Source organism: Carcharhinus amblyrhynchos, chromosome 5, assembly GCF_965287045.1.
Source record: "Carcharhinus amblyrhynchos chromosome 5, sCarAmb.v2.hapA, whole genome shotgun sequence".
In the NCBI taxonomy this organism is placed as follows: Eukaryota; Metazoa; Chordata; class Chondrichthyes; order Carcharhiniformes; family Carcharhinidae; genus Carcharhinus; species Carcharhinus amblyrhynchos.
Window position 1 is genome coordinate 35,224,874 of NC_137328.1, and position 27,643 is coordinate 35,252,516.

Sequence of the window (27,643 nt, forward strand, 5' to 3'; positions counted from 1 at the left end):
CTGGCCATGATAATAGAGTCTGTGTCCCAAGATGTGTAAGTATGGGGACTAGCCATGTGTGGGGTTATGGGGATAGGGACGAAAGGAGGGACTGGATAGGATTTTCTATCAGAGACTCGATGAAGGCTTTATGGGTCGAATGGCCTCCTTCTGCACTATAGGGATTATATGATTCAGTTGAACATTGAAATGGAAAACAGGCTAAACATTTTGGTTCCGAGATAACTTGCAGTGTGAAAGTCTGGTTCTCAGGTTGGCTGATGGTTTTAATGGACCTGTTGGGTGCAGGGATAATAAGGGTGCAGTCCCTGAAACCAGGTTCAATCAGATGAAAGCTGGGTTAACATTTCTGAGGCCCACCCAGCCTCATGTGGATGGGGGAGGGTAGATTGCAGAAACTTGGGATCTCCAGCTTGAAGGGAAGGAACCTGATAATACTGAGCAATATAGTAAACGGCATCAGCTGTAGCTCAGTTGTTAGCACTCTCTGAGTCTGAAGGTTTCACACTCCCACTCCAGGAATGGAGACAAAAATTAAAGCTAACATTCTAGTGTAGTAAAGGGAATGCTGCACTACCAGAGGTGCTGTTTTTCAGCTGAGATGTTAAATGGGGGCCTGGTCCTTCCTGTTAGCTGGATATAAAAATCCCATGCCACTATTTCAAAGAGAAGGGGAGTTATTCCTTATGTCCTGGTCAATCTGTACCCGTCATTCAACATTACAAAACAGATGATCTGATCATTATCACATTGAAGTTTGTTGGAGTTTGTTGTGCACAAATTGACCCTCAGGTTTCCTGCATTACATTAGTGATCCTACTTCATTTACTGTAAAGTACTTTGAAATGTTTGGTGGTCATGAAAGACATTACGAGTGGAACTTTACGAGATTTTTTCCAAGTGTCCAGCTAGTCTGAAAATGGGACAATTCCAGATCTGTTTTTCAGGTGGATTTTCACACCCAATCTTATGTACACTGTCTCTAAAAAGATGGGCCAGTTTCGAGCCAAAGAGACTGTGGGTCAGAGAGTCTGTGGAGGTAGGTATTGCACATGTGCAGACCTCTGATGATGTGAATTAACAATAGCATGCATCTGACAGTCAGAGACCGACCTGTCAGGCCCTTGCTACTGCAGGCAGCCTCAATTCGCTCCCCTCCCTGCAATCGTAGGGGCCCATGGCCCAAGATGCAGTATCCGCTGCCCCCAAGACCAATCATGGCCCCCCTCCCTCCTCCACTAATCACATGCAGAGTGGCAGCAGAGTCCCTTCCCCCCATTGGCCCCATCCCCATTTCACCCACTCTGGCACTGCCCCCCACAGGCCCTGCAGGCATTGCCCAGGTGCCAGGCTGACATTGCCCAGATGCCAGGCTGGCACTGTCCAAGAGGCCTTGCACTTGGCCTCCCCGGGGTCCTCAATGGCCTCCAGTTCCATTGCTGAGGCCAACACAACTGTTCTCCCCATTCATGGGGAACAGGTGTTTTCCTCACTGGAGAGAACCTCTCCTGGCAAGAGATTGACTGCACCAGAAATCTGGGTTTCGTAACATCATGACAGGCATGAAAACCGGCACCATCTGTGCTAGCTGCTTTATGCACAATTTTATGACATTTTGCCACCACATCGCATAAAGATGTTGTAAAATCCTGCCCATTATATTCTTTCTGTTCTCGTGTAAAAAAAACCCCAAATGCAGAGTTGACAGGATAGAGCAGCACGGTAGTAGAGTGGTTAGCACTACTACCTCATAGTGCCAGGGACCCGGGTTTGATTCCAGGCTTGGGTCACTGTCTGTGTGGAGTTTGCACATTCTCTCTGTGTCTGCATGGGTTTCCTCCAGGTGCTCCGTTTTCCTCCCACTGTCCAAAGATGTGCAGGTTAGGTGGATTGGCCATGCTAAATTGACCTTTAGTGTCAGGGGGACTAGCAGGGTAAGTGCATGGGGTTATGGGGATAGGGCCTAGGTGGAATTGTGGTTGGTGCAGACTTGATGGACTGAATGGCCTCCTTCTGCACTGTAGGATTCTATGATGATATTCACTGGAGGCCAAAGGTTTAAAATTTTGATTGATAAATTTACACCTAACAATCTTTCCTTGCATTCAAACAAAAAGATAGATTTTGAATGCGATTTAAGAGATTTTTGCAGTTGTGTACAACCAAGTTGTTTTTTCCTGCAGTTGGCCCGTCTCCACACTCACCAGTAACTTGGCAATTACCGAAGCAGGGTGAAAGTTGCAGGTCAATCTCAGAATGCATGAAAAAATCCTGAAAAAAACAACTAGGTTGCACTTAAACTGTGAGTTTTAGTAAACATTCTGTAGAGATAAATGACTCACTTTAGAGTTTGTGAGCGGTTCCAACTTTATTAGAAGTAAGGTTCATTTTTTTGATACAGCTGAACAAAACTTTGCATTTTTGTAATCATATAACTAATCAGGGTTACATCAAGTTTCAGGTCATGGGCTCTACAATAGAAGTCCCCACATAGCTAGGGCATAATCTCCCACCTCACAGGGGCAGCTCCTTCAGCATTGGTTCATTCTTGAGGCCTGCCAGGAGATTGTTGGAAGTCAGTAGAGCCATGGCAGTGCGCGTGGCAACAGTGGCACTTGCGATATGTGGCAGAATAACTGGAATTACAATGTGAAATAAACCATTTCTTAGATGTAGACCACTTCACACCATTTACAAACTGAACAGAGATCTGATGATGTTGACTGTAAGTGACAGTATACATTAACATTGCAACATAGCAAAATCTAAATTACATAAGACATAAAGAGCAACAAGTTATTTTTCAATATTATGACTCACCACAGTTTTTCAGAGCAAAGAGAGGATGGTCAGTGGGTAATGGCTCAGGAACAGTGACATCCAATCCTGCTGAACCAATCTGACCAGTAGTCAGAGCCTGATAAAGGTCATCCTGGTTCACCACAGCTCCTCTGTGGAAGAAAAGAAGACTCTAAAAACATGCAGCAGATTTTAGATGATTTCCTATGCACTCTGCAAACAGAATCTAAATTAGAAAAGATATCAAAGTCTGAAGTCACATAATAACCACTCAAGAACAGCTTCTTCCCTGCTGCCATCAGATGTTTGAATGGACGTGCCAAACATTAAGCTGATCTTTCTCTACACACTATGGGGGCAAATCTCCCATCCACTGTATTGCTTTTGTAGCACAGCAGGCTGGGAGACTCTAGCAGGGGCTGTTTTGCAGGCTCCCCATTGGTCGCCACAGCCTGTATGCGTTGTCAGCTCAGAAATTGGTGTGAAGATGAATAAATTATTTAAATTAGCTTTTTTCTACAATTTAAATAATATTAGCAGGTCCGGGACTGAAGTCTTCAAGCCCGCTTAGCCTCTCCCTCCCCCACTAGGAGTATTTCAGTCCAGTGGGGTTTAGTATAGCTTCCCACTTATCAGGAGCTGGTGACCCAACCCCGCTGGAGTGAAGGGGGGGGCATTCTAAGCTCCCTCCGAGGCTTGTGTTCCAGGGGTGCCCCCGGGCATTGCCACCTTGGCAGTGCCAGCCACATGCCCTGGCACTGCCCAACGGGGAAAAGTGCTCATGCCTATCAGGCATCAGGCAGTGCCAAGCATGCGGGGCCTGAAGGGGACGTGACCCATGATGGTGACCACTCTGCATTTGGGCTGAGTGACAGAGGAAGAAAAGCCAAGGTACGCCAATGATCAGGACTGGCCATTGGGGTGAGCAGCCTGCTTGGGGGGTGGGGTCGGGGCTGCAGTGTGGATGGGGGGATTTGGGGGGGCGGTGGGGGAGTGGTGTTGGTACTGCTGGTGGGGGGTGTGGGGAATCAGGAGATTGGTGCTTTGGGGGGGAGGGTTGGGATTGAGGCTAGCCCAGGCATGTTCAGGAGGTCGTGAGAGGGCTGACAATGCGGGGATCGCGGGGCTGGCTAGCAATTGAGCTGGCCAGCAATTGGGAGGCTGGCAGACAGGGGGCACTGCACACCGTCAATCTCAGCACTAATAGATAAGTGCATGTGCAGTGGTCCGCCCAGTGTTACGTTGTCGGCCTCTCCAGCGTGAATAGGCCCCGCCCTCAGCTTTTTGGACTGATTCAATGAGTGCACTCAGCTCTGTTCAGAGTGTGTGAAAAAGCATGATTTACTCCAGTTTTTATGTGAATTCGACACTTAGAATTTTTGGGGAAAATTGCCCCCTATATTCCATACCTTCTCCTTTCCTTCTCCCCTATGTACTCTATGAACAAAGCATTGTTTTTTGTATAGTGTACAAGAAACAATACTTTTCATTCGATACTTTTCTTGTATAGTGTACAAGAAACAATACTTTTCATTGTATAGTTTTCTTGTATAGTGTACAAGAAACAATACTTTTCATTCTATACTTTTCTTGTATAGTGTACAAGAAACAATACTTTTCATGTGTCCAATTCATGTGACAATAATAAATCAAATCAAAAGAAAATGAAGTACTATCATTCTATAGTCTGTAGGATTAAACCAGGTCTGCTCCAGAAACATTGCCGGACTTGTTTTAAGGTTTCTAACTGCTGGTTAAAGGTTGCTCAGAAGCAGACCAGAGTTCATTTCTGGATTCTCATCAGCTTATGGTTTCCACATTATCTGTAAAAACTGAAAATGTTGTTGGCCATTTTTATGGTTCTATTTACCTCTTCAGAAAATTATATATTTCAATCATCAAGATCACTCTTTTCATTCACACCCTTTAGCATTCTTCCATCAATTGTACAGTCCCAATCATTATTAAAGTAGTTTATTTATTTGTCACAAGTAGGCTTACATTAACACTGCAATGAAGTTACTGTGAAAAATCCCAATATCTGTTTGGGTACACTGAAGGAAAGTTTAGCATGGCCAATACACCTAACCAGCACATTTTTCAGATTGTGGGAGGAAACCGGAGCACCCAAAGGAAGCCCAGGCAGACATGGGGAGAATGTGCAAACTCCACACAGGTGGTGACCCAAGCCAGGAATCAAACCCAGGTCCCTGGCGCTGTGAGACAGCAGTGCTACCCACTGTGCTGCCCCATTATGTTTGCTCCCAAAATGTTTACCTCACGTTTATCTACATTAAATTGCACCTTTGGCCTTCCTGCTCATTCTGTTAACCTATCTATACCTTTCTGAAGTTTTACAATCCAGTTCACTGTTGAGTAAGCTCCATGCAGCTATGTCAATTGCAAATGTTGATGTATGTCCCTACACTCAAATTGAAATAATTTCTATATCAAGAATGAAAGTAGACCCAGTCCTGACCCCAGGTGTATATCACTTCCAACCTTTTGCCAATCACAGCAACACCCTATTACCCAAAACATCAACCAACTTTCTGTCCATGCCTTTTATACCATATATCTGAATTTTTCTAACGAGCCTTAGAGTCATAGAGCAATATAACGCAGAAAAAGGCTCTTTGGCCCAACTGGTCCATGCTGACCATGGTGCCTTCCCAGCTAGCCCCAGTTGCCCGTGTTTGGCCCATATCCCTTTAATCCTTTTCCATCCATGTACTGATCCAAATGCTTTTTAAATGTTGTTATTGAACCTGCCTCAATCCATCTTCACACCACCCTCTGCATGAAGAAGCTGCCCCTCAGTTCCCTTTTAAATTTTTCCTTGCTAACCTTAAATCTATGTCCTCTAATTTTCAATTAAGACTATGTGTGTTCATCCTATCTATGCCCCTCATGGTTTTATGCACTTCAATATGATCATCCCCATTCTCTTATGTTCCAAGGAATAAAACCCTTCAACTGCTCCCAATAACTCAGGCCCATTAGTCCTGGCAACATCCTCATAAATCTTCTCTGCACTCTTTTCAGTTTATCAATGTCTTTCCTATAAAAAGGTGATCAAAACTGTATGTAATACTCCAAGTGTGACCTCACCAACGACTTATACAACATGCCCTGATTGATGGACAGTGTGCTAAACACCATCTTCACCACTCTGTCCATCTGTGATGCCACTTTCAACGAACTATGTACTTGTACTCCTAGGTCCCGCTATTTCTCAACACTTCCCAGGGCCTTACCATTCACTGTATAAGTCTTACCCTGGTTTGACTTTCCAAACTGCAACATCTCATACTTATCTGAATTGAAATCCATTTGCCAATCCTCGGCCCACTTCCCTAACTGATCAAGATTCCCCTGTAATTTTTAATAACTTTCTTTACTATCAACAATACCTCCTAATTTAATATCATTCGCAAACTTACTAACTATGCCTTGTACATTTTCATCCAAATCATTTATATAAATAACAAATATAAAGGGTCCCAACACCAACCCTGAGGCACACCACTAATCACAGGCTGAAATAACCTTCGACCATTACCCTTTGCTCTGGAAAAAAAAATAGGAAATATTGCATTTTTCAATGCAAGATCACAAATCTTGATAGTGCAAATTTCACTTGCCTTAGGGCCTAATGAAGCCTGGATATATTTTACATAGAATAAAATTTTTACAGCACAAGAGGCCATTTGGCCCATCATGACTGTATTGGTTCCTTGAGAGGGCTATCCAATTAGTCTCAAGCCCAGGCTCCTCTATGGCTCTGCAAATGTTTTCTTTTCAAGCATCTACCCAATTTCCTTCTAAAAATTACGAATGGATCTACTTCAAATGAACTTTTCCAGATGATGATAACTCTCTGCATAACAAAAACTTCCTCATTCCACCAAAACCTCCATACTTCCACCCACCCACCTCAGCTTTTTTGCCAATTAGCTCCAATCTGCGTCCTCTCTAGTTATCAACTGTCCTGTCAGTGGAAACAGTTTCTCCCTACTCCATCAAAACCTCTCCATTTTGAACTCTATTAAAATAACACATGTTAGTAGCACAGGTTAGTTCCTGTTTCACTACCAGCTATAGCTGTAACCCAAGTAGGCTCCCCTCTCATTAGCAATGGCTCAACCAACTGAGATGAAATTCCTGGTCACTTCCATCCAAGCTGTAAGCTCAATTTATTTCTTTTGTCATTTGCATATAAGGTACCAAGTAGGGTTAGTCCAACTGTCAGTGCCAGCTATAATTCATTTGCGACATTGTTGTTATGGACAGGAATGTAATTAATTTAAACAGCCCTGAGAGATGACATCACTCAGATTGGAAGCAGATTTCTGCATATTTTTAGCTATGGTGCTGAAATTCTTTGGCAAGCTCTCAATCAGGTACAACTGTGTGTTTTCTTTTTATGGCTGATTCTCTGAAATCCTCAATAATATCTCTGTCCTAATTGGAGCTGGGAGTGACCTCAGTCTACAGCAAGCTCTCTCCTGGGCTGTCCATGACCTCCCAACTCTTGTGGAGTGGGAATGTACGTGTTGGAAAGGTCTAATTGCTGAGAAGTACCCGCTACACTATGTTCATATAATCCAAAAGTGAACCTGTGCATTATATTGGATCAAAGTGACAGCAATCTAGCATTGATGTAAATAACCCTCAATACTATTATAATACATTTTATCAATATAAATTAAGGACAAGCTATGGAGAACACTCTCTTTGAAACATCTCTGTTCATCAGGAATGGGATAGTCTTTATAGTTGGTAAAACACTGAAGTAAATACATAGAAATACAGAAGGTTTGTTTTAAATATGCTTGGAGGTAAATTCTCAGCCAGTCCTTTATACTCAGTATGCAAGGCTAAAAATAAAATCCCATCTGAAAACACCTCAGTAAACCAGCATCCATGTCTTACCTGCTTGTGTTGATAAACACTGCTGTCCTTTTCATTTTTGAAAAAAAATCTTTGTTGCACAAACCATTTGTTTCAGGAGTCAAGGCACAGTGCACTGTCACAAAGTCCGATTGCTCAGCCAGTTTATCCAAGGGCACTGCAGTGGAGAAGTCACCATCAGTACTTCTATTGGCCTAAAACAACTGAACTTTCCATTTTCAACATCTTTCTCAATCTGATTGGGTGGGAAACATATATTCAATAGTGCTTTCAAAGGTAAACTGGATTTCCCTTTGAAAGGCTTGACAGGATTTTACAGGGTCATTTAGAGTGAGGTTAGAAATCGTAGAAAGACAGAGGATTGTGGGATCTTCCTGTCACCATGCCATTTTGCCAGTAGTACAGAGTCCAATTGAACCACTTGGATGATCTCTTCATGTTTCCTTGGCATTTTACTGGTGGTTGGGAGTCCCTTCACCACATGAAAAGATCACATAGTGATCACACAGGCTTCTGGACGGGCTACGGGAAGGGGTGGGGTCATTTATTTGGGCACTCTTTGGATCTTGGAGGCCCACCTCTGGTTCTCATGGGCAAACAGCCAATGTAGAGCACAGTTATATTTTTAGAAGTAACTCTGGCTTTGGGCCTGATCTGTCACAGCTTTTAATAGAAGAGTTCAATTAATGAGAGCTACTTTAAATATCTGAGGGCAGGATTGACAATGGCTGCCCTTCGTCAAATAACTGTCTGGCAGTCATGGCTCAAACACACACAAGTGAAACAGCCACTAGAACAAGGTACTGGAGGGTGATTGCTGCCCGTGCAAGTTTTCCCAAAATATTGCCATTGGAGGAAAATTGGCATGAAAGGGAAAGATGCAAAATAATAAGATTTGATGGAAAAATCACACAGTCTTTAAAATATGATTTTATTTGAATATCTATAAATTATACTTATAATTACTGGAATAGTTTACTTGCATAGGTGGCAGAAGAAGAAAAAAAATCCAAGATCTGGCTGGATCGAGATGACTTCTTGTGAGCTGAGCCTAACATACCCTCTAATTCCATCTTCTACTCTTGTTCTATGCTTCTAAAACTTTATTATAACTCTTTTAAACTCTCTAGCATACTCTAATTCAGTCTCAATGGACCTATCTTTCTCTATACCCTAACTATGACTGTTACATTGCATTCTGAACTCTCTCCTTTCCTTCTCTGAATGGTATGCTTTGTCTGTATAATGTGCAAGAAACATTACTTTTCGTTGTATACTAATACATGTGACAATAATAAATCAGATCAAAAAGAAACTTTAAATGAATTTTGAGTAAGAATTAGACTAAGGGCGGAATTTTACCAAAAAACAGCAAAGTGTCAGGATCTGACTGAAAAGCAGTGTGTTTCTCTCCAGAGAAACAGACAGATTTTCTCATCAGATCTTATTGCATTATGTCACAAAAAAACAGGGTGGTGTGTTTCACACCATTATTATGAGGTGCAGAGCCTAAACATGCTGGTAGAACCAGCTGCACAGAGATTGGGGTGCTGTTTTTAAAGGACGCTCCAATCAAACCAATAAGTAACCTTCCCCTACCCCACCACATCTTCCCCACACCCTCTCCTAGTCAATGCATTTCTCACCCTTCCCCCCACCTCTCTGATCAAAGCCAGCATTTCTCACTCCTCCTCCACCAATCAATGGGTGAGAATGAGCATCTCTCACCCATTCTTCCCCCGAGCAATGCTGACATCTCCCCCTCTCCCAACTCCCTTCAGCCGCCCAACCACACTGGTGTCTCCCCCCACCCTAACAGTAATCACTGGAAACTCCCCCTCTTTCCCTCAGCAGTCACTGCTGGCATTTTCTCCCCCTTCATTGGATGTTCTGTCCCTCCCACTACACGTTCATGCCCTTTCCCCATAAGGTTCCCACTAAGGTCTGCCTTTTCACAGGATGGCACTCTCAGGATAGCACAGTGCCAACTTGGTAGTGCTCAGCTGTACCAGGGCACTGCCAACCAGTGCCTAGGACTTTATAGCATGTCCCAATCCCTCAAGGACTAAACTCACCTTTACATCCCCGGAAGATCCCCATGATATGTTCATGTCTGGGTGAACCTGTTGTAAACCTCGTTGGCATAACATCACAACGACGAGGTTTAAAGTTATGGCGGGTGGGAAATCATGTGACTGGAGGGTGACTAATTACATTCAAATTTATTTAAATGGTTGTAAATCAGATTCTCTCCCATCATGGGTGTGAACTTGATTATGTTGCCAGTGAGGGTTGGCAAAAATTGGAAGTCGAATCTTGCTGGCAAGATTTGAAATTTCCAAGTTTGCCGGACCTGGAGTTCCCACCACCAATACTGTGGACTGAGGGGGCAAGCTCAAGATCACTCCCCCAAAAGTCTTGTCAACAAGTAAAATTCAAGATTATAAAAGACAAATCCAAGGGTGAATAGATGAGCTAGCAGGACCAAAGATTTTCTGCTGCTTGAAATGATTGTGATGCTTTTTAAAAAAATAATTCTTGGTCACAATTTAATTATGGCTATTATTACAGCATTTAAAACTGTCTTTTCTGCTCATCTCTGGTAGGCTGCCATTTATTGCCCATGGCTAGTTGCACTTGACGAGATGGTGGTAGGCCTTCTTTTTGAGTTGCCATTCTTTTATGCAACAGAGTGGGTCTGGAGCACCTCAGAGAGTATTGATGTGGGACTAAAGGGACACCTAAACCAGACCTAGTACAGACAGCCAGTTTCCCTTGGTAAAGGACATTACTAAATCAGTTGGATTTTTGCAGCAACTGACAGCTTAGTGATCACTGTAACGTGATGCAAATATTCACAAATTATCACTGATATGCACAAACATTTTCACAGTTATAAATGGGTCAGATATCCTGGAGCCATTGGTCCCTCACCATATTCAGCCTGTATCTCTGCAGCAATCTCTGGCTTTGGCTCAAAATCTGTGTACAGAAATTTCTTCACGCCAAATGGCTTCAAGCGCTGTGCAACAGCTAAACCTTTGGAAAGACAAAAGACAACATCAGCCTATCCTCTCATTAATACATTTTTAAATATGGTCTGACCCCCTGTGGGATTGCACATAGCAAGAGTCAGGAAAATGTGGCGTCTTCAGAATGTGAACATAAAGAGCCAGGGTGATCATTGGTCTAGCATGTACAAACTTAATAATTCATCTTCAATTTGGAGTCAGACTGCCTTTATTTTAGTCGTTTGAAATTGCACAAGTTTCCACTGGACATAGGACAGAGCACATCCATTTCAAATTTTAAGTAATTACACCAAACCCACAGGTAATTGTGTTTACTGAGGGCCTGTACTGGAGAATCTGGAATTTGTTGTGGGGTAAGGGGTGCATTAAATCAGCTACCCTAAGAAAACAGGAGTGGGGATCACATTACAAAATTAACACATGCTCATTCATTGTGTTACAGTCAGTATGTTAAATTCTGCTTGTTGTATTAAATCAATGCTGTGTGCAACAAGCACTATTCACTCTGTTCTTTGGTGGCACACATCGACAGGGGATTGCTAGTTAGTAATACTTAAAGGCAGCCTGCATCTCTAAAAGGGGAAATTCACCCGTAGTTGCAAGAAATCGGGAGGATTCTTTCAAGAGTGATTCTGGATTGTGATGTTGTTCAGCAGTGGCTGAATAAGTGAATGAACATCAACGTTTTCTGACTGGAGGTCTTAGTTCAAGAAGTGGCAAGCAAAGACATCCTTTATCTGTACAAGGCCCATTAGGTACTGCTCAGGGTGCAGTAGGAGAAGTAGCAGTGGAGGGCCTGCCAGGGGTGTTGCTCCAAGAACGTGCAGGGTAGCACGGTGGTTAGCACTACTGCCTCACACAGCCAGGGACTCGGGTTCGATTCCCTGCTTGGGTCATAGTACGGACTCTGCACAGACATTCTCCATGTCTGTATGGATTTCCTCCAGGTGCTTTGGCTTTCTCTCACAAGTTCAAAATAGGTGATAGTTAGGTGTATTATCGGCCGTGCTAAACTCTCCCTCAGTGTAACCGAACAGGTGCCGGAGTGTGGCGACCAGGGGATTTTCAGAGTAACTTCATTGCAGTGTTAATGTAAGCCTACTTGTGACACTGATAAATAAACTTTAAACATGCAGTGCAGGGAAAAAAACATAATCTTCATATGGCAGATCCTACCAACTGTATACTGAACATATCCACTGTTTGGTTGACTCACCCCATCATCCACGTAACATTAATCTTTATCAATCAGTGTTCAAGCCTAACATTCATTACTTCACCTCACCCTCACATATTTAGCACTGTTGTAAGACTCACTACTATAACTTGCAGCTTATACACACAGGTAGCTATTCTCTATCATGGCAGGCACATCACCAATAACATGCTGCAGGACCCTGACTGGCACACATTCCTCTTTCTTGCAGAAGAAGGTAGCAGCAGGAAAAAACTAAAGGAAAATCTGCATATCTGCATGTTTAAACTTTCATTGCACAGGCAGGACTGAAATAATTGATATGAAGGTATCTATTGTAGGTCCAATGCTAATATGGGAGGTTAGTGTGTCGCTGAAGTATGGAAGCATCAAAAATGGCAGCACTGGGATCAAATTAGCGTTGCAGACAGACATTTTAACCTGTTTGAACTGCAAGCTACCATCAGTCGTTAGGTGTGCATGCGCAAACCCCTTTGCTGATGCACTTCCCATCAGTAGTGTATATGCACATTTCAGATTTTGTGAGTGCTCAGTAGTCCCAGGGGTGGACCACAAAGGTGCAAACAGTCCAACTGCACTGCACTCCCTTTCATTAAAGTCAAGCAGCAAATAGAACATAGAACATAGAACATTACAGCGCAGAACAGGCCCTTCGGCCCATGATGTTGCGCCGACCAGCTTTTAAAAAAAAACAACACTAACCCACTAATCTAAACCAATCCCATTTCGTCCATAAACCTATCCACAGATCTCTTAAACGCCCCCAAACTAGGCGCATTTACAACTGCAGCTGGCAGGGCATTCCAGTCCCTCACCACCCTCTGGGTAAAGAACCTACCCCTGACATCAGTCCTATAACTACCCCCCCTTAATTTAAAGTCGTGCCCCCTCGTGCTAGCTTTCTCCATCCTAGGAAAAAGGCTATCACTATCTACCCTGTCTAAACCTCTAATCATCTTATATGTTTCAATATGTATGCAGATGTATGCAAATGTATGCAGATTTGAAAATCTGTCCGAACTGAGCAGCGACAGATCAGCTATGATCTTATTGAATGGCGGGGCAGGCTCGAAGGGCTGGATGGCCTACTCCTGCTCCTATTTCTTATGTTCTTATGTTCTTATGCTCATAGAGTCCCTCCAGTGCAGAAGGAGGCCATTCAGCCCATCAAGTCTGCACTGACAACAATCCTATTCAGGCACTATCCCCATAAACCCACATATTTGTCCCTCTAATCCCTCTAACTCATTATGGGACAATGAGGGACAATTTAGCATGGCCAATCAACTTAACCCACAATCTTTGGAGTGTGGGAAGAAACCAGAGCACTGGGAGGAAATCCACACAGACGTGGGGAGAACATGAAAACTCCACACAGACAGTGACCCAAGCCGGGAATCGAATCCAGGTCCCTGGAGCGTGAGGCAGCAATGCTAACCACTGTGCCATCCACTAGCTGGCACAAAATACAGCCGTGTGCAGTTTCAGCTCAGTTCCACAGAGAACTCCATCAAGTATTGGTAATGGGATACAAACCAAGGCTACATGCAGGTCTGAAAATCAACTTTGTAATTATTATTCATTCTCAGTGAAGTGTAGACAAGGAGTAACTGAAGTTTGAGAAGAATCCAGCCGTCGCAGGGCCCGTGAAAGCCTAGTTCTTAAATGATGTGAAAGGCAGTAAGTCAACCTGCAGAATGATTTTGTTTTAAAATATGACCCTCCAATGAGGCTGTGTGTAGTGAAATAGAAACATATATTTTATAAATAAAGATTTTTCTTAAAAAATGCTTTATTCCCCACCTCCCAACTAGATTTCCAGTCAGAATTGATTATTCCAATTTTTTCTTGGAATTTTTTGTTTTGAGCTGAGGACTCAATTTTTTTCTCCTTGTGTGCCATCCACCTTCTTTTGTCAAGAGATTCGGGGTAGACCCATCTTCCCAACAATTCAGTCTTGTGTCTATCCAATGGAACCTTGTATGAAGTGCAAGGTGATCCTTCCTTGGATTTTCTTTTCCTTTCTGTGAGGGTGAATTAAGATGGGCTGAATAGCCTTTGTGTCCTTAATTATCATGTGATCAATGACTCACCTATTCTTCCCAGTCCCACGATCCCCACGGTGCTGTCAGACAGCCCATAGCCACAAAGCCACATGGGCTTCCATGTGCCCCAGCCACCACTGGAAGTAGAAAGATTTCAGGTTATTAGGAGCATCACAGATAGGAATGAATCAACTTGAAATCATTTTTCAAATTGAATATTTTGAAGTAAAAGATGAAAGGACCATTCTAATCTATAAACCTGCTGAGCTAGAAAAATATACAGGTCTAGGAACTGGCTATGGCCTGTTTTTGATCGTAGGGAATGTGTGCCTCAACAAGCAGACCCAAGATTGGGCTTTGCACCTTATTCACATTATTTGGAGGAACTGCTGAATATAAGGTGCTTGCTTCATTGGCAGTGGGTCCAAGATAATTCCCAGTTTGTGGTGGAATGGTAACTGCTGGGGGCATACCATGAGTACCATGGAGCTGAATGGGAAAACTCATAGCAATGTCTCTTTAGCACAAATCCCAGGCTCCTGTTCTGCTTTGTGATATCTAATGTAGCAGAGGAACATAGACTCTGATTTAAAACTGAAATTAGGCAAAAAAGGCACAGCAAGGTCAAATTTCCACCCAATCATGTTTGTATACAGCTTAGCACATGTGTTTCCAACATATAAGTTCATACAGCCGTTGAGATCTTCAGCAAGGATTACCATTCTGGCAGGAGGGAAGCCTGGGCCATTTTGAGGGGCTGTGCTTTATTACCAACCTTCTAGTGAGCTGTGTACACTAAATGGACACCATGTTGCAACATCATGCACTATATGGAAAATGACCCAGTCACCAGGATGGTAGGTATGGGTGGAGGAGGGTGGATACAATCTACGGTGGGCCAAGGTCAGAAGCAACCCACTTTACTTTTATGGAGCTGATGCTCCTCCTGAAACCACTGAAATACTTTCTTGGGACTTCTTCTGTGCTACTGTCATGATAAACCAGTAGGGCCTCCATTCTGCATGTGCCACCCAGCTGCCCAATAAAATGTTAAATGGCATCCCATAAGCTGATTGTCTAAAACTGGCAGTGTTTGTGCTGACTAGTCAGAGGTTCCTTTGAGTATGACAGCAGTCAGAGCTCTGATGTAAATAAAGCAGCAAGCCGTTTTTGGGTGGTGAACAGGGCATTCTGGGATGGAATCCACACTAGTGACTCACTCATTGCTCACTAGAACAGTTTCATTGAGTTGAAGAGATGTTCTGCCTTTCTGTGACATTGAGGGAGGAGATGGATTTTCAGAGGCAGGAAACAGCGTACAATCTTTAAAAACTCTAAAATTAAAGCAAAGTACTGCAGATATTGGAAACCTGAAATAAAAATAGAAAGAGTTGGGAAAGCTCAGCAGGTTTGGCAGCATCTGTGCAGTTCAAAAGAAGTCATGTTAGATTCAAAACATTAACTCTGTTTCTCTCTCCAGGATGCATTAAAAACTCTTTACCTGAGTTATTTGCTTGGCTGAATACAGCTCTGTGTCTCTTGAAGTGAAGCAAATTATCAAATTAACATTCATTAGGAACTGGGTGGGTAAATATAGACGATTTGTTCATAAATATTATCATGGACTGGTTGGGCTAAATAGCTGGTTGCTACCTCTATGTATTTCTGCTGTTAGGTCCTGATTTTTAGTAACCTGTATCACACCAATTTATGAACATAAGAACATAAGAAATAGGAGCAGGAGTAGGCCATCTAGCCCTTCAAGCCTGCCCCGTCATTCAATAAGATCATGGCTGATCTGAAGTGGATCATTTCCACTTCCCTGCTTTATCCCCATAACCCTTAATTCCCCTGTCTATCAGAAACCTATCTACCCATGACTTAAATATATTTAGCGAGGTAGCCTCCACCACTTCAACGGGCAGAGAAGATTCACCAGAGATTCCAAAGATTCACCACCCTCTGAGTGAAGAAGTTCCTCCTCAACTCTGATCCAAACTGCGCCCCCCCCTTATCTTGAGGCTGTGCCCTCTAGTCCTGCTATCCTTTCTAAGTGGGAAGAATCTCTCTACCTCTACCCTGTCCATCCCTTTCATTATCTTATACGTCTCCATAAGATCCCCCCTCATCCTTTTAAACTGCAACGAGCACAGACCCAGTCTATTTAGTCTCTCTTCATAGTCCACCAGCACACAGATAAAGGCCAATATCTGTTTGCGTACTTGCCAGTCACGCAAAGTTAAATCAAGATCTTGTATTGGACTTGAACTCTCGTATTTTCTGCACAGGTAACTTATTGTTGGTTGGTTGGGTGATTATTGATTGTGTGTCTTAAATAAATATCGATTGAACTAACCAGACGTCTACTTGCAGTAGATATTCACCAGATAAGGGTTAAACAGATTATGCGGCAGGCACAACAATTGGCGACTCCGCCGGGACATCAACAAGAAGTAACTTTCTTGCTCTGATATCGAATCCCGTAAAATCTATATTAAACAATTGTTTAAAACTCAGAACCAATAGGGTGTAAACTCATTGGACAAATAACTGCTTTCGGAAAATTGTTTATTGTGCATGCATTGTAACTAACAAGGAGGATAGGGTAAACTCCATAGGTTTACATTAGAATCTGGAGGGATTAGGACCAGAACATAGCTCAAAGCTGTACCCGCAGTCCGATCAACTCCATACCCCTTGTTGTTGAATATAGAATGGCAGGAAACAGCACAGAGACAGAGATGTGTCCCATATGGGAAACAACAATCAGGGAATTTATTAAGAAGAAAGGGTGGCCCCTATGGGCAGAATCTTGTGCCAATACTGAGATGGTACCGCGATCCCTAGGGCAGAATATTGGGCTGATCTAAGTAAAGTTCAGGGAAAACGGGCAGACAAAAGTGAGAAAGAAATTGCCATTGTGAGCTGCTTAGGACAGCTGCTAGGAACAGAAAAGGAGTTAAACACAGTCTGTAAAGAACTGGAGGAATCAAAGCGGGCACGGGAGGAAAAGGAGGAGGAGATTAAGAAATTAAGGAAACAGCAGCAGGAGAGGATAAAACAAATAAGAGTCAAAAAGGACAGGGGGTAGATGAATCAAAGAGAACCAATCAGGCAAATTTATTACATCTGGGCAATTTTCAAACCCAGTATGACAGAGCCTACCAAGACACCCAGCCTGCTGTCTTGGCCAAAGGTGAAGCCGAGCAGGCAGTAGCACGATTGGAAGCTAAGTGCACTGATCTGCAGGTGGCAATAAAATCGCTACATCAAACCAGTAAAGAACAGAGACAGGCAGCCGCTGACCACTCCAAATGCCAGTGAGAAATTTCACAGCTGGAATCCCTATTATCAGCTCAGAACGGATTTATGTGTACCTTCGGGACAGTAGAGGAAGAGGAGATAGAGAATGCGGATTGGGGGGAATTAAAGGAGAATGCTAGACTTTATGCAAACCGAGGATCGGGGCCTATCACTATCTTTCCCAGGGGAAGTCATACCCACTGCGCCCCTAGATTCACCTCCAGTACTGATGCACCCAGTGATGACTGAACGTCAGGTAGGAGAGTCCCAGGCCCCAGCTGTTACATATAAACCCTGTTTTCAGTGGCACAATTGGCCAAAATCGCAAATAAAATCACAACCTTTGAGCCATTGGCTGATCCACAGTTTCTTTGAGGATGTTAGGCAGCAGAAGATAATGCATGGACGATATGAAAGGGAAGAGGTGAAGCTGATAGTCATGTGCTTCAGCAAATCTGTACAGTCTGCCCTGCCAGCCCCTCAAAATATCGGGGAAGGAACCCTAAACAAAATTAAGGAAGCGATATTGACCGCAGTAGATTTAATAAACGGGATCCTGTAGATGGGTTAAATAAAGATAGACAGAAGAAAAGGGAACAACCAACTGCCTTTGCTGGTCGTATATGGGGAGTTAGATCAAGCTAGATTGAGTGAAGCTGATCCATCCAAATGGGCTAGGACATTCGTCTTGCACACCACAGAGGAAGGCAAGAAAGCCTGCGCTAATTTTGACCCCGCACAGACCACACACAATGAAGCCTGGGTTCTCTGACGCTTAGCTCGAGTCTGGGAACAGGAAGTTCAGGGAGCCCCAATGTCCCGATCAGAAAGGGAGGTGAGAATGCTTCCAATGAGGGCTAGTCAGAGTCCAGTATGGAGAAACGAGGGTAGAGGGAATCACCAATACCACAGAAATACATTCCACCTTACACAGCAGCCCCAGGGAGAGTCACAGGGACATGTTTTAATTGCGGGCAGCCAGGGCACTTCGCTCGAGATTGTGGGAGACCCCCACCACCATATACACGGTTCCCGAGACTACCAGAACCATCAGCACCACCAGTTCAGCCAGCTCTTTAGGTACGAGAGAGAACACCACCCACCACTGATGGAAGGTTTCGGTCACTGCATGCATACCGTAAGTACGAGCCCATTACTGTATCCAACTGTCCCCGCCTATGGAAACCTAGATTGATGGAGCCCGGCCTCCCCAACCTGGATCTGTAGCACCAGCTGGGATAGTGTAGGGAGACCCCTAGTTAACGGCAAGGTAAGTGGCCACCTCATAGAATTCCTTTGGGATACTGGAGGCTCCTGAACTATCCTAAATGTATCCAAATTAAAAACAGACATCCCTTAGCCAACTATGGGCACAGGTGACTAGCTACCAGACTAGAAAAGTTTTCCTGACCCGAGTGCTTGATCCAATATGTAGATGATTTATTGTTACAGACTAACACCAGAGAGGAGCATGTAACATTGCTGGATGAATTGCTCGCACTGCTCCACTCATTAGGCTGCAAAGTCAACCTGAAAAAGACCCAAATTTTGCAACCCAGGGTTATATACCTAGATACTGTGATTACCCATGGGGAAAGGGAGATTGAACAGAAAAGGATAGACTCCATAGTACACTTCCCACTGCCCCGAGATGTGAGTGGAGTGCCCTCCAATCTTCCTTAGGTCAGTAGGGTACTGTTGGGACCATATAGATGGCTTCGCCAGCAAGGCAGCCCCACTTTCTGAAATAAAAACGCCACCCAGAAGCGGACTGTGCAGCACACAGCTGCAGTAACTGATTTAAAACGCGCCCTTGCCACAGTGCCAGCCTTACAAGTCCCTGACCCAGATCTACCATACAGCTTAGAAGTTGCAGCCACCGACCACACACTTCCAGCAATATTATTACAAGAAAGACATGGTAGACCAGGCCCAGTAGCCTACACCACACGAGTACTAGACCCAGTCAAACAAGGCTTCTCCGGGTATGAACGACACCTGCTCACGGTGCCTACATCACCGAGCTGAACCCAATAACCATGCTCACTGAACACATCCCAACCCAGCTTCTGCTGGATGGCTGCCTTAAGGATGGCTCAGTAAGCCAAGTCCGCGCTGCCCGTTGGACACTACTACTGCAGGGTAGGCACCTCACTGTAAAGCGAACTAAAGTACCCACATTCCTGGCAGATAATTTAAATTATGGGGGAGATCCACATGAGTGTCAGGTTATAGCCACAAAGGACCCCACAGGTCCATTTATCCCAAAACAACAGGAAAGACGATCAGGGACAACATAAACAGCCACCCAATGGACAGACTCAGATATGAGAGTTTATGTAGCCGGTTCATCCACCATAGAGAATGGGACCAGAACCACAGGATGTGGCATTTATGTAGAAATGCATCAGGGGGAGCCACTAATAGAACTCGCCCTCAAACTACCCAGCCATTTGAGTGCTCAAGCTGCCGAACTTGTCACGTACGTAGTGAGCCACCCAGTCCTATTTCCAGCTCCTGCCAACATACACTCCGATAGTATGTACGTGTGCAACAGCCTGACTGAGCTCCTACTGTTATGGGAAGCCAGAGGCTTCGTACCTGCGGACGGAAAGCCCCTACCGTCAGCCCCCTTATTAAAATACGTTCTGCAGGCCAGCGAAGGGCACACATATGGGATCATTAAGGTTAGAAGCCACCATAGGACCTCCCCACCTGGTAACTGTAAGGCTGATGCACTAGCCAAAGCCGGTGCTCATACGGGACAGTTTTGGCAGCCACCTGTAGGAGAGCGAGTAAACACTGTGACCATCTGCCAAACTAATATAGCTGACCTGGTCCAGGTGCAGCGCACTGACAGTTCCCCAAAACAAATTTTAGAAGGTGTCTACCCAGCCCCATATGAGAAATGGAAGGACAAAATACAGATTCAGGATGGTTTGATAGCAAAGGCAGGCACATATGTAGTCCCTACCCAGGAGAGAAATCAGCTTATCTACCAGTACCATGACAGATTGGCCATCAGGGCATCGAGACAACAATCGAGCGATTAAAAGAATTATGTTGGTGGCCCAAACTGCACGATGACGTTGCCCATTATATTGACAATTGTTTGATTTGTGCCCAGAACAATCCTGATAGGTATGCCAGAAAAGCAGAGCTAAGACACACACGCCCAGTAGAAGGCGCCCAAACAAATCTCCAAATTGATTATATTGGCCCACTGCTGCCAAGTAGGAATGGATTTAAATACATCCTGGTAATAATAGACACTTTCACCAAGTGGGTCAAGGCATTCCCCACTAGATCCAACACAGCTAAGGCCACTGCAAAGATCTTCGCCCAGCAGGTGTTCACACGATGGAGTGTCCCCCTCAGCATAGAGTCCGACCGAGGGATACATTTCACCAGGCGGGTGCTGCAGAACGTTATGGCTATGTTTGGCATCAAGCAGAAATTCCATATTGCCTACTATCCACAATCCAGTGGAATCGTAGAGCGCATGAACTGTACACTAAAGGGGATCATTAGAAAGACAGTGCAGCAAAACAACACAACATGGGATACAGTACGTCCCTTTGCCCTCATGATGGTACGTAACACCATTTCCAGTTCCACTGGATTCACCTCCCACATATTAATGACTGGCCGACCTATCAGGGAGCTGAATATTTATTGGGATTTGACTTAACTGAGCCTGCTATCACAGCGCTCACCCACGAGAAAGCTGTCCAGCAGCTAACCAAAAACATTAAAACAGCCCAGTTAGCCGCAGCTGTCCGACTAGGAGTTAAAAAAAGACAGAGCAAGGCATATTTCGATAAAAGGATACACCGGTAGAATATACAGTTGGCCAGCAGGTGATGATTTCCCTCTTCAACCCCAGTTCTTTCTTGTTCCTGAGATATGCAGGTCTGTACACCATCACTGACAAAATAAGCCCCCCAGTGTATAAAGTCCTAATCGCCAATGGGAAAATTGGTTGGTTCCACGTCAATCAACTGAAAGCTTACGGAACTCAGCATAATCACTTCCACCACCTCTCATTAGAGATAGGAGAGGATGACACTAGGCGACCGGAATGACCCCATCCAGGAAATGTATTTCCTCGGACACCTTCTCATCCACTTTTAGGTTCAGACCAGACCCTTATCCCTACCACACTACAGCCCAGAGCCTTGTTCACACCTGAAGTGTCCCTCGGGGTACTGATCAACCCAAACAAAACAGGATACTTGCACACCCTGGAGGACTGGCGCGACTGGCCAGGTATCGGCCCTCACAGCATTATGGATTCTCCCAAAAACATAAGCCTTAACAGCCCCAGATCCAACAGTGAGGCCCTGACTAAACGACAACGGGTTATTTTGATGGGGACACCCGATGCTGCATCCCCCACATGGATAAGGGACCAGACACAGATTAATTAGACTGGGAACAAAGATGAAGGACCCCTGAACCTTGATTCAAACACTGACCCCACAGTGCAGTGCAATGAACAGATACAGATATGGAAACCAGGTGAGGAGATAATGATAGAGCCCCATGAGACAAATGATTCAGAAATCTCTGTCGGGCAACTGGTTAACAAAAATGCTGAATGAAGGAATCTAAGTTGCTCCAGATGATGACATTCAGCCTATAGTACAGACCAATGCAAGGTACAAGTACCTCTGACGGAACCACGACTCTACAAGCAGTTCCATGCTGCTAGTATGATTAACCAGGCTCCTGATACAACCCGATGCCAACTCTTCTGCCAATTTTCTCCAGTTAAGACCACATTGAGGAAATTATACATAATTTTTGGGCAGCTTTGCTATATTTTAAAATCTTTGAGGCACATAATCTAAATTTTCATACCTTCAAGGCAGATATGCTAAATTTTAACATCATTGAAGCAGCTGTGCTAAATTTTAAAATCTTCAAGGCAACTGAGCTACATTCTCAACAGGAAATAAACAAAACTCTTACAGTGCAAAAGCCTGGTACAATATGCAGCTGCTCTGCATGCCAAGTGACACTGAGAATTTTACTTCCAGTGTTCTAATGCTAGAAGGGCCACCTCTTTACCCCTAAGGTTAAAGGGACACATTTTCAACTCCTAGAGGCACTTGTGCTAAATTTTACATGCAGCCTGCTTTCAAATTCCAACACACTTATAGAACAGACACTTCTAGAGGTCCTTATAGACTGGTTCCAGTGCTGTTCGAATCCCTATAGTTAATGGTGACTGCTGCTAGACTAAAACCGGCTGCCTTGATTTTGCTGGCCAGTTAAAATAAGCTCTTTCTGACAACCCCACGACTCACCTACTCATCCATCGGAACAAAAAAAAATTGCTCTATAGTGCTCCACAATTAGAATTTTAAGAATTACAACATGCAAGTGACGCTTGGGATACGTGGCTCCTCCAGACCACACCACTCTCAAATAGGTGTTCGAACAAAAGAGGGGGAGCATGGACACTTTAAATGTGTGTATACACAGCAGACATTAGGTGCAATAACAGCAGAAATTACATTGATTTTTTTTAGGACAGTGACAGACGACAACAGAGATGCAGCCAACGATCTACCTCATCAGACTCATTATCGGGATAAGCACACAGGACATTCCAAGCAAGATGAACTTGTGGTATCCAGGTTACTTATGGTTTGCCCCACCTGATGCGCAGGAATGTGAGGAGGGTGTGTTATGGGTGCACCCCGAGGAGAGTATAATGCTTGGGTGTAACAACCAGTGGCTGGTATACAGAAAACCAAATGGCAATTCAACTGAATGTTATCTGAGTGTCACCATAGAAGGGAATTGGTGGGGATTTTCAAATAATGGGTGCCCTGAAATTGGATGTCTGGCCAACAGCCCAGAAAAAAGATTGGAGCTCGGGAAATGGTGCCCCAGGACGCTCGTAGAGGGGATCTTTGCATTTTATGAGATAAGAACTGGGCCGAAGCCAACCCCAGACCCATTCCACTCGATTTGTCCTGAAGCCACCCCCGGACCACAGAATGGATTGATACTAAAACACACAGGGAAGATCTTGTGTGACAACATTCACCACGTATTGCTACCTGTGATGGTGGATATAGCTGGAACGCAACTGCCAGAGTGGTGCTCTCCCCAATTTAAGAGATTATACCTCCACTTAACTCGCAGACTGTTAGGATGGAAGATAGGAATGGATGAAAGATCCAGGAGGGAGTTAGTCAATGACATGGCCACAGCATACGGGGCAGGGGTAGCAACCATCAACGCCCTTGATTTAGCTGACCTGGACAATAAACTTAAGAGTTCTGACCCAACAGGTTAAACAGACACTAAGTTCCATCAATGAGGACAATCAGCAAGATGCTGAAGGGGAACTGGCTGGGAACACAGCCAGCAGCCACATGATAGCTGTGTTAGAAGGACCAAGACAATCAATCAAATTATCAGGGAAAAATTAGAGGATGATGACCGACAACAGGTTGTCCATATGGACAATGGATGATAAAACAGCTAAGGGAAAACCTAGAGCAGGTACGCAGTGGACAGATTCTGTCTTGGATTAGTGACAAACAGATGGAACTCTTACTTACATGTAAGAAACACCCTGAGCTATCTGGCTGCCGGATGCGACAGTTGACCAAAGTCTAGTTCAATGATGATTGCAAAGAGACTCCAGGGAAAGGCCTGGGAATGATCTTACGGCTTCCCATAATCACAAAGACCAGGTCAGACTGAGGGTCTTTGAAGTGGAAAATATATGGACTATCCACGAGGATATCTGGATAGGGCACCACGGCAGTGCAGAAAGGAGGGAGACTCATAGGCACTACTCTGGACAGATGTCAGCAAACTGACAAAATAATCGCATGTCCGTACCCAGTTTACTTGAATGAGCATGTACTGTGTGGCTTCAGAACAAACACTAGCCTAAATTGCTCAATAGAAGCTTGTAGTCTGGACACAGACATAACTCAGGAAGCTTACAAGGGAGCAGGGAGACACTGTCTCACCACCTCCCCGAAACAATATCAGTATGGCACGACACATTGTAACATTACTAACACTACATTCTGCATCAATCCAGACATACCAGCCAGGGTGCGCGTCATTCAACTAACAGACATTCATAAGAGGGAAAGGGTAGATTTGAACACTACTGACGAGGTCCGACAGATTCTAGGGGAGTACCGTGAGAAATATGACACAAGCCTAAAACTCCTGCCACAGGAATTGAACCTGATTCAGGCAAAATTGACTACAGCCCACAGAAACTTCACTAAAATAGTACAGCAGACCCAAGAGGTGAAAAGGAGGATTAAAGAAATTAAAGTCACCTCTTGGTGAGATGACCTTTGGAACTGGGGCTCAAACATCCAAATCCACCCATTTGTTCGCATAATGTCACACCTGTTGGTAGTACTGATTTTGTTCACCCTGGTACACCTAATCATCCTCACCGAATCATCAATTCAGCCGATGGAGAAGAAGGATTACCGGAGACAGAACGTATGGTCCGCCCTTGAACCATGGTCACCTCAAATTCAGTAGAGCAATGTTTACAGGAAACCTGCCATTGTGCTAATGACCCATTGGAAATTCTACTACCAAATGTGCCTCAGGTCTGTGAATACTTTATTCCAATGTTTGTTGAATGTTGGTTTATAATTAGCTTAGTGTAGTAAAGGTGTTTGAAATATCTGATTTATGTATTTGTGGGTAATTAGCTTCTGTAATAATGATGTTTGGAATATCTGATTGTCTGTATTTGTGGGTAATTAGCTTATTGTAATAGTGGTGTTTAGAATATGTGGTTGTTTCTATTTGTAGAGGGCTATTGGCTGTAGCTTCTAGAATATGATGTGGGAATGTATTATTACTGCGTATGCCAATGCCTGGGCCTTACTTGACTGTTGAGTGACTGAGGAATTCCTGACAGATACTGATGCAGAGTTTGTGATCCATCACTCTTCATGTCCAGGATCAAAGGGGGCACTATGGCCAAATGGGCCATCTAAAATAGCGATTTGTCAAGCATTCTGAGACAATTGGTCAAGAACTAAAACGACAGGCTGCAGTCTAAAAGACAGAGATAAATAGGCTGCAACCCAGATGAGTGAATACACAGGATATGGGTCATCTCCAGGACAAAAGAGACTTTCTGGTCAAACTGGGTTGTTTACCTGACACAAGGGTGCCATAACTCCTTATTTGGGAGGGAGGTGTGAACCCCACGTGACCCTAGCACATGCAGACATAGCCGTTGGGGACACACCCAGAGATTGGTGTGACAGCACCCGATTGGACTTTATTGATCAGGGTGGTCAAGTCCTGATCGATTGATTGGCAACGGCCAAAAGGAGCATGAAATCCAACGGGGTATAAAGGGTGCTGCACAACCAAGAATCTCTCTCTCTCTTTCTCTGACCCCATGGATGAACTACAACACCAGTGACCATCACCAGGGGCGACCAACACGAGGAGAGCCACCACACCCGAGAAGGAAGGAAGATCAGAGCCAGAGTACCAGACCAAACCAAAGGACCAGACTACGCAGAGGACAAGCAAGACCAGCACACAGATAAAGGCCAATGTCTGCTTGGGTATTTGCGAGTCATGTAAAGTTAAGTCAAGGTCTTGTATTGGACTTGAACTCTTGTATTTTCTGTACAGAAAGCTTATTGTTGGTTGGGTGGCTGATTATTGACTGTGTGACTTAAATAAATATTGATTGAACTAACCACAGTTACTCACAGTCTACTCACTGTTATTTGCCAACTGTATAAGGGTTAAACAGTCTGTGAGGCAGGCATAAGCAGACACAATACAGGCAATAAAATAAAAGTCAGCTTACTTTTTGGCTTCAGCTACTGCTTCCATCAGTCGACGAGCTGTTGCCAAGAGCAATGCCATGGTAAGTTCAGCAGTAGCATTGGTCAGGACATCTGGGGTGTAGCCCACTCGAATTCCCCTTCAAACAGAGGAAATATGGAAATTAATAATAGGCTTAGTAGTCATCTCAATGTATAGTTTCCAAATTTCTCTACAGCTTTTTTGTATAAGTTTAAAGCTAAAGTTGGCTTTGTCTCACACCTGGAAACCAAGAAGTGCCCTTTGTTTATTGTCCTCAGACAGCTTTGATGGAGACACACTGTCATAAATGGGAACAGACTTGTGAAACTGAACTGTACTTACTGCGAATGTCAAACTGAATGACGGTGAGTTTTCATCATCATTATCTTCTTATTAATTCATAGAATCTTACAGTGCAGGAGGAGACCATTCAGCCCATTGAGTCTGCACTGACCACAATCCCACCCAGGCCCTATTCCCATAACTGCATGCACTTAACCTAGCTAGCTTCCTGACACTAAGGGACAATTTAGTATGGCCAATCCACCTAACCTGCACATCTCTGGACTGTGGGAGGAAACTGCAGCACCCGGAGGAAACCCATGCAGACACAGGGAAAATGTGCAAACTCCACACAGTGATCCAAGCTGAGAATCGAACCCAGGTCTCTGGAAGACTGAGGCAACAGTGCTAACCATTGTGCCACTCTGTTTCTTCATTGAGTGGCCAGGTTGGGTATCTGAAAGGAAAAAGGAAATAGGGTATGATTATGGTGGAGGGAGAGGAGGAAAGCAAGAGGTGGATGCTTACATCATTACTCTCAGGAGTAAGTTGTGCCTTAGAGAGCTGCCTGTCAATCTGATTGATCGATGACTGATTGGCCAACAACTCTCTAGTCCCTGAAGTGCCAGGAACTGCGGTGGGCGTTTATCATAATGACAGAGCCGCAGTTTTGGGTCTGGAGGGAAAGGAGTGCCAACGTGGGGAGGGTAGAGAAGGTCTGGGGGTGGAAAGTGGGCAATTAGGGATTTGAAGGAAGAGGGAAGTCCTCCCTAGTGTGGGGGGAGGAAGAAGAAGGTCCAGTAGCCACCAAACTTTAAGGGGCAGGTGCCCAAACTTAGAAGGGGGTTTCTGATGGAGGTGCTCTTCATCTTCCTGCCCAGGGCTTAAGCCCAATCATTTTTGGGCTTTTCCCATGCCTGGGAAATCCTCCCACCAGCCTAAAAATGAGATTGGGCAGGAAACAATTGCCTCAGGACCTCAACTGCCCATCCCAGAGGAAAGACTCTTTCTTTTATTTCTCACTGCCACCCTGCACCCACCAACCATGTCCCCCAAACTAAAAGGCTGCTAGTTGGGCAGGGTGAAATTCAGGGCATAGTACTGTCACACCATCCAAAGTGTTTGCCAAAATTCAAATTATTTGCCATAGAAAAGTTGGTAACTATTTGTTATTGGCCAAGATTGACACAGGTACAAATGCCAAAATCCTA

At 44.3% G+C, this 27,643-nt stretch overlaps 1 protein-coding gene across 1 annotated transcript in view; it reads right to left on the minus strand.

Annotated features, from left to right (window-relative positions):
* Positions 1-2,349: 2,349 nt before the first annotated feature.
* LOC145342966 (glyoxylate reductase/hydroxypyruvate reductase-like) overlaps positions 2,350-27,643 on the minus strand; it is a 51,976-nt gene continuing 26,682 nt past the window's right edge. Inside the window, exons 4-9 of the mRNA XM_080188633.1 lie at positions 26,152-26,268; positions 14,055-14,143; positions 10,648-10,752; positions 7,735-7,870; positions 2,821-2,951; positions 2,350-2,636 (exon numbers count right to left, since the gene is read on the minus strand). Of these exons, the coding sequence (XP_080044759.1) occupies positions 2,515-2,636; positions 2,821-2,951; positions 7,735-7,870; positions 10,648-10,752; positions 14,055-14,143; positions 26,152-26,268 (700 nt within the window). The 3' untranslated portion in view covers positions 2,350-2,514. The remainder of the gene's footprint in view (positions 2,637-2,820; positions 2,952-7,734; positions 7,871-10,647; positions 10,753-14,054; positions 14,144-26,151; positions 26,269-27,643) is intronic.